This window comes from Saccopteryx bilineata, chromosome 5, assembly GCF_036850765.1.
Source record: "Saccopteryx bilineata isolate mSacBil1 chromosome 5, mSacBil1_pri_phased_curated, whole genome shotgun sequence".
Classification (NCBI taxonomy): domain Eukaryota; kingdom Metazoa; phylum Chordata; class Mammalia; order Chiroptera; family Emballonuridae; genus Saccopteryx; species Saccopteryx bilineata.
In genome coordinates this window covers 237,555,419-237,563,525 of record NC_089494.1, presented here as the reverse complement: position 1 = coordinate 237,563,525, position 8,107 = coordinate 237,555,419, and the positions used below count along the sequence as shown (strand labels likewise).

At 35.7% G+C, this 8,107-nt stretch overlaps 1 protein-coding gene and 1 non-coding gene across 2 annotated transcripts in view; one reads left to right on the top strand and one right to left on the bottom strand.

The window, feature by feature from the left end:
- Positions 1–251: 251 nt before the first annotated feature.
- KLB (klotho beta) overlaps positions 252–8,107 on the top strand; it is a 38,944-nt gene continuing 31,088 nt past the window's right edge. The window contains exon 1 of the mRNA XM_066233470.1: positions 252–1,081. Within this exon, the coding sequence (XP_066089567.1) occupies positions 257–1,081 (825 nt within the window). The 5' untranslated portion in view covers positions 252–256. The remainder of the gene's footprint in view (positions 1,082–8,107) is intronic.
- LOC136307201 (small nucleolar RNA SNORA31) lies at positions 2,911–3,040 on the bottom strand. Its single transcript, XR_010725870.1, has one exon. It is a non-coding gene; the product is annotated as a small nucleolar RNA SNORA31 (small nucleolar RNA).

Below are 8,107 nucleotides of genomic sequence, written 5' to 3'. Positions count from 1 at the left end.
ATATGGCATTCTTAGTCATTGTTTATGTGTGTTTTAGTTACATATTTTAACTAGTGTCACTGATTCGTTTTCATCTATTCTTTCCCATTATAAGAGAATGAAATGTGTTGGTGGCTGGTGGAGCCACCTCCCTCTAATTACGTTGCTTTTCCATGACCCATCCTAAGTCTCACACTTCAAGCTAATCATTGACAGAGCTTTACAATCACAGGCTTTTACTGAAGCGTTGATAAGACAGTCCAGCAGTTGGTGGCAAATGAAGCCAGGCTGTGCGGCAGGATCTCCAGGGAATGAATGGCTTTTCTTCAGGACTGATGAGAGCAACACACGCTACAGGAAAACAATGTCCAACCGGGGACTGCAAAGCTCTGTCATCCTGTCAACTTTTATTCTGCTACGAGCTGTTACTGGATTCTCTGGAGACGGAAGAGCTATATGGTCTAAAAATCCTACTTTTAGCCCGGTAAATGAAAGTCAGCTGTTTCTCTACGACACTTTTCCTAAAAACTTTTTCTGGGGCATTGGGACTGGAGCATTTCAAGTGGAAGGGAATTGGAAGACAGATGGGAAAGGTCCCTCTATATGGGATCATTTCACCCATACACACCTTAAAAGTGTCAACAGCATGAATAGTTCCAGTGACAGTTACATTTTTCTGGAAAAAGACTTGTCGGCTCTGGATTTTATAGGGGTTTCTTTTTATCAATTTTCAATTTCCTGGCCGAGGCTCTTCCCCGATGGAACAGTAGCAGTTGCCAACGCAAAGGGTCTCCAGTACTATAATACGCTTCTGGACGCTCTAGTACTCAGAAACATTGAACCTATAGTTACTTTATACCATTGGGACTTGCCTCTGGCCCTACAAGAAAGATACGGGGGTTGGAAAAATGAAATTATGATAGATATCTTCAATGACTATGCCACATACTGTTTCCAGACATTTGGGGATCGTGTCAAATACTGGATTACAATTCACAACCCATATCTAGTTGCTTGGCATGGGTACGAGACAGGTATGCACGCCCCTGGAGAGAAAGGAAACTTAGCAGCTGTCTACACTGTGGGACACAACCTGATCAAGGTACTGTATAGCGGGCTTCATGTTATTGCCTTAGAATATAAGGCAGGAATTAAAAAGGAACCCTAAGAAATGTACCTTCTGTTTAAATAATTCTCTTTGTCTAAATCAACTCAACTAATTTTAGTCTAACTCACCAGTTCTATCCTCAAATTTCATATTTAAAGTAGTGTATATTTTATTTATCTAAGCTATTGTCAATGTATTCATTCAATTACTTCCTTCAAAGTGCACTTTTAAAAATTATTTAACTATTTTTAAGTCTATAGTTATGCATCAGAGCATGAGAATATGAACTTCCTTTCATTCTGTGGCAAACCAGTACTTTAGCAAATTTAATTATTGGAAATTCTTTTCTGACAACATGCAACCATTTTAGAATTATGTTAAGGCAAGACCATTTCAAATACATATTTGTTACTACTATTGCTATTCTTAGTGGTACTTAGCTATAGTAAGCTAAATAAATGTTAGCTAACTGATACATATTAAATGCAGGAATGGAAATAAATGTAATTTACATTTGGTTTTATTTGTGTTCCATAGCAGAAAAAATGAGATTAATTGTCCTTGGGATTCACATTAAACTAGTTATAACAAAACTGGGAATAATATGTTCTTCTAAGTGTTTTTTTTCTTCTTCTTCTTCTTCTAAGTGTTTTAAAGCCCTATAGTTCAAAAGCTAGACTTTCTGCTAGGAACTGTTAGCATTATTAAATAATAGTGAAACTATTAGCAAAATAAGTTAATATTCATTGAGTGTTTACTATGTGCTGCAGACTAAGCATTTTACATGCGTTATCACATTTAATCTTTATGATAACCTTATGAACTAGGTCCTGTTATTATCCCCATTTTAAAGATGAGAAAACTGAAGTTTAATGAGATTGAAGAACTTGCTGAAGATTACAGAGTAAAATGCAGCTGTTGTGAACATGGGATTTATAAATGACAACAGCATTAAACACCAAATGTCTTTATCAGAATGTTTTCAAAGGAGCAATCTTTTGGAAATTTTCAAGAGATTTTGCCTCAAACTGAGGCTAATATCTAAAATCAGGTGTTTAACTTTTTGGTCAACTAGCTTATTTGGGGAAAACAGATTACTCTGGATAACTGTTACATTTTGAAAATAGGGGGGGGGAACCTCCATTAGTGGGGTAGGAGAAGTAATCTGCTTTTTAATAATTGAAGTTAAAATTATTCCATCTCTAAATTTACACATAAAAAATATCTATTAACCCTCCTTTTCTTTGTGGATTTTCTGGATTATTATGCATGTGCATTGTACTATGATTCAGTCACATCTACCCTTGCAGTAAACAGGCTGCATTATGATTTCAAGGTCATCTCCATATATTTGAATAGAGTGGTATACAGAACATATTCATGTGTGGGTATGCTGTGATTGGAGAAAAAAGGCCTTAAAGGGGAGAAAACGTATAGTCACTAACTAAAAAGTTTATGCATATGTTAGAAAAATATTTCTTTTTTCTAGTTCTTGCAATTATTAAAACAATATATGCTGGTGTAAATTGAGAAACATCAGAGATTGCACCAAGGAATATAAAGTAAAAAGTTACATTCCTCTCTCCTCCACCTGACAATCCCAGCCTCAAGGAAATCATGTGTAACCATTTCTGATATACAGGAAAAAGTTGTAACTAACAAATAGAGATTGCTTCCAAATTTAGCATATAAAGTGCTATATTTTAGATATTTTTCATTTCCCTCTAATTTGAGATAAACTCTGCCTTTAACACAAAATTAGTATTCTGAGATTGAGATAAATGTTACTGTTTTAAATGGAGGGGTTACATTTCTTCTACTGCAAGAGAAGCCCCCCGTTCAGTCCGGGCTGCCGCAAAGGCAGACAGAAAGCGCGGGGATTTTTCTCTTTTGCATCCTAGTGTGAACCAAAAGAACAACTTTAGATTGTTCAGGGTCTAATCATGGATGCAGGGTTACATTTTTTAAGTTATTGTGTTTTCCAACGAATTTCTTCCACCACTTTAAAGTTTCTAAATCACTAACCTCAATAAAGAGTGTAAGGAGTCCCTTGAAATCAGTCAGAAAGCGGAATGTGCTGCATAACCCAGTGACTTATAGCACCAGAGAGAAATCGGCCAGGGGTTTGGAAGCCCGAGGTGAACTTGTTTTTCCCACTTGTGTCCTCTCTGCCTTTCCTTTAACATAGAAAGATTAGTTAGATATTCTGTGTTGCAATGAAATGTTTCTTCCTTATTGTGCCCCCTTGTGACTCAGAAGAGGCATTCTTTAGGGTTAGTTTTTAGTCCAAGAATATTTATTGAGTTTGAGGTGAGTTTTTAAGCCTTGTATAAAACTAAATTCATGGATGTTATAGACCACTTTATTCCCTGATACTCAGCTATTGAAAATGTTGCATGGTAGCTATGGAGTCTTTTAAGTTCCAGAATGATCTTGAAAACTCCATCTCAGTCTGAAATGTGTCCTAGTTTGGAGGAAATCTGAATTGTCTAGCCAGTCCCAAGGCTGACATGAAATTTAGATTCCACTTTATTTCATATCTAGTGATTACCATAAAGTGAGTCTAACTCTCAAGTAAAGATTTGTCATAGTCACACCAACTAACGATGCTCCACACGAGTTCTTAACAATATTTGAAACAGAAAAAGCATGCATTGATTGGCTTGACCATCTTTAAGCACAGTAATCATAGCTTTAAAGATTATGATTTTTGCAACAACATTGCCAGATATTTATGATTATCCTCACTTTATAGAATGATAATTCTAATATGCATCATGTCACTCCCCCACATAAAATCCATTAGTGACTCCTCAAAGCTTTTGGGACAAAGTCTCAATTTTTTATCAAGATTTTCAAGGTACAAACCAGGCCTCCTTCCAGGCTCCTTCCTGGCTACTCTGTTATCCTCACCACGAATGCCTAACCCTTATTCCCTGTGCTCCACTAGAATGCACTACAAGCAGTGTCTTGATTTCACCTTACTATTCCCCTCTACTCAGCCTTCACTGGTGCTCTATCCAGCTAGAATGTCCTTCTTACTCCCTCTGCTTTGCTGATCTAATATCCTTCAGATTCCAAGTTAGGCAGTCAACAACTCTAAGTTAATCTTGATCCTTTAGCGTTACCTCCTGAAGGCTCACATAATAAGATATGCATGGATCTCATACTATATCATATTTTTCTGTCTCCCCAACTAGACTTTGAAAGGAGAGACTATTTCTTATTTGTCTTTATACTTCTAGCACCTTGCACAAAATATTAGATTCATGCTTGTTGAATGAGTGGTTTAGGATTTCTATCTTAAACCTGCAATTTTTTTTTTTTTGACAGAGACAGAGAGAGTCAGAGAGAAGGACAGATAGGGACAGAGAGACAGGAATGGAGAGAGATGAGAAGCATCAATTCTTCGTTGCAGCATCTTAGTTTTTCATTGATTGCTTGTTCATTGATTGCTTTCTCATATGTGCCTTGACCGGGGGCTACAGCAGAGTAAGTGACCCCTTGCTCAAGCCAGACCCTAGGATCAAGCCAGCAACTTTGGGCTTCAAGCCAGTGACCTTTGAGCTCAAACCAGTGACCATGGGGTCATGTCTATGATCCTACACTCAAGCCAGCAACCCCATGCTCAAGCTGGTAAGCCTGCACTCAAGCCAGCGACCTTGGAGTTTCAACCTGTACTCTATCCATGGTGCCATCGCCTGGTCAGGCTTAAACCTGTAATTAAAGACCCAATCTCAAGTCCATAATTCATATTTCATTGCATTATTGCTAATTCCTAAAATTGCCTATATTAATCCAGTAATGTATTATAAATGTGGACTCTTTTCGTTGCAAGTGACAGAAGCCTAATGTAAGTTGGCTTAAGCATAAATGAGCAATTTCCTGGCTCTGTAACCAAATCATAGGAATGAATGGACCCAGGAACCAGGACACTCTCAGAAGCCCTTTCTCTTGGTCTTTCATGTTCATTTCTTCTTATAGAGTGGCATCATTCTTCTTTGTAGAAAAAAGACTTCTCTCTCCCAAGTTCAGTTTTTAAATTTTTGAACTGTTTGGCCTATGCTCTCATCCCTCAGATCAGCAAAGCCCCAATATTGCACATTAATAAAGGCAGTAATTGTGTCTGTTTTCATTTTAATTTTAGAATAAATATGCATAATAATTTATATTTGTAGATTTCTTCCCCACTAAAAATAAAGTATTCCAGAGCCTCTAAGTAAACATGTATGGAGGTTGGGAAAGATGAGTTGGGAAGTTTGCTCATGAGATGGTAACTCATTAATTTTATTACTTCACTAAATACTGCCAGCTTCCATGATAGTCTTGATCATTTCACAGCTCTAAAGTATTATCTTTCATAGACATATACTGTTATATAGTACCAGGATTTCTCAACCCAGACACTATTGCCTTTTTTTGAGAGAGAGAGAAAGAGGGGAAGATAGAGAGATGAGAAGCAACAACTCATCATTGTGTCATTTTAGTTGTTCATTGATTATTTCTCATACATGCCTTGGCTGGGGGGGGTGCTCAAGCCAAGTCAGTGACCCCTTACTCAAGCAAGCTGCCTTTGGACTCAAGCCACAGATCTTGGGCTTCAAGTCAGCCACCTTTGGGCTCAGATTAGTGACCATGGGGTCATGGCTATGATCCCAAACTCAAACCAGTGACCCCATGCTCAAGCCAGTTGAGTTTTTGAACCTGGAACCTCAGCATCCCAGGTCAATGCTCTATCCACTGTGTCATCACTGGTCAGGTACTATTGATACATTGAGCCAGGTAATTCTGTTATGATAGGCTATCTTGTGTATTGTAGGATATTTAACAGCCTCTACCCACTAGATTCCAGTAGTACCCTTGACCCTAGGGTTGTGACAACCAAAAATGTCTCCAGACATTGCCAAATGTTCCTGAGGGGAAGGGCAAAATTCCTCTCCTTTCCCTCTCTTGAAAATCACTAAGTTGTTAAAGGCATGAAGCATAAAGAGCAAGGATAGTATAATATGACCAGTATGAAGGACATAAAAAATGATAATTTGCAAAAACTGCCTCAGAAAGTTTTCACCAGGTCTATAAGTTGCACACAAACTCAAAATTAATTTATAGTATTATCAGGATGCATTTGGAGAAGAAACAATGTTTTAAGAAATAGTAATGAGAAAATAATGTTGATGATTATATCTAGTTTGACTTTTCACATATTGGAATTAAATACTGTCCCTATTGGCTTTGTGTTATTTGTGAAATACTTGAAAGGGCTGCCTCAAACCATTTCTCTTTCGTGTGTAGTTATTTATGAGCAAAACACTAAACTTACTTTTTGAAAGCTTGAACTTTTTTTATAAAGCAAAATTTAAGAATTCAAGAAAAATGTTATAAAAACTATTTTTAACCATTTTTGATGCCACAACATTGTGTTTCACAAAGTTTAGTTTTTTGTGCACCACTTCATGGTGGCTTTTTTGGTGGCTTTTTTGTGTGTTTGCATATCCAAGTACCACATGTACTATTACTTATTAAAACATTTCTCTATAAAATGTTTATTTTGAAAGAAACTGTATATCCTACTATACATAAAACACTAGTTTTTTTTACTTTTAAAAAAAGTGTATGTACCTTAAAATATGTATGTACCATTTAAAATGCAAATTTTTTATTTTTGTCACACCTAATGTTATCTCCCATATAAAAAAAGGTAGGTGTACCAGACTTGGAAAACACCACAGAATGAGTAAATTTTACTCTGCATTTTTAGTATATATTTTGTCCTAAAACCAACACAGGATGTCATTTTATTTTTTATTTTTTATTCTTTTCAAGATGTCATTTTAAAATGTGTCATAAAATGGTTTTTCTTATGTAATTAAAATAATTTAAATAATGTAATAGTGTTTATTAGATGGTAAAATGACAATATTTATGTTTGTATATTATGATTATTTTAAATATTCATAATTTATTTTCTCAATATTTTAAATAAACTTTATAATAGTTAATAATATACTAGACCATATAAATAAATATATGTAAACACTTTTTGTATACTACTCATAAATGATGAAATAATTTTTAAATTCCTCAGGGGTTCAAGAGATTGTTTAATACTGTGAAAGAGGCTTACAGGACAAGAAATGTTGGGAAACACTAATCTAGGTCAAGGCCTTACCAACATGTTCCTGAGCCTGGGATGTTTATTTCTTCCCTATTTTTCCACTTCTTTGGGAAGCTGTATTAGCATTTCTTGGCATCATTCCTCAGAGAAGCTCGTAGAAGGCTGGGTATGTGTTAAACATTCAATAAATAATCCAATTGATTATTTTCTTATTAAAGTAGATCTTTCTTATCCTAGAAAGGCTTTAAAATTTCGATTGAATGGAAGTTGATTTCAGATACACACACACTCTGGCATAAACATATAGTGTTTTCAGAACATGCAAATCAGTTAGGTATGCCTGCTTCTATGAAAAATTTTACAATTAAAAGCCCCTCTTGGAACAAGCTGCAGAATGTTGACAACTCTTAAAGCTGAGTGATGTGTTCATGAGGTTCACTATGTTATTCTTTTGATTTTTGTGTATTGTAAAAATTTCCACCAAAAAAAGTAAAAAAAAAATGAAATGGACAATAATGAGAATATTTTACACCTAAAATAAAACAATCACCTCTATGTAACACATTTCTTAAATGCTCTGTTGAAATTCTTAAACAAAATTTAGTATGAAGACTGCAAAAACAGCTGGAAAAAACCACAACTCACATGATTAACAGCTAAGCCTTCTCTGCCAGCAGGCTGCTGCAACTGCTTTCTTGAACAAGAGGACTGTGTGTTTCACAGGCACATTTAAATAGATTAAATGTCATTTTTAAACCACTTCTGCCCAACCCCCCACCAACATCTTGTGACTAAGTATAATATTTTGAAATGGAAATACTAGCAGAATCCTTTTTTAGTTGGTCTTGATTAGATAGAAGTAAAATCTTTAAAGGTCATCTGAAATGACCTTTTTTCCATAAAAT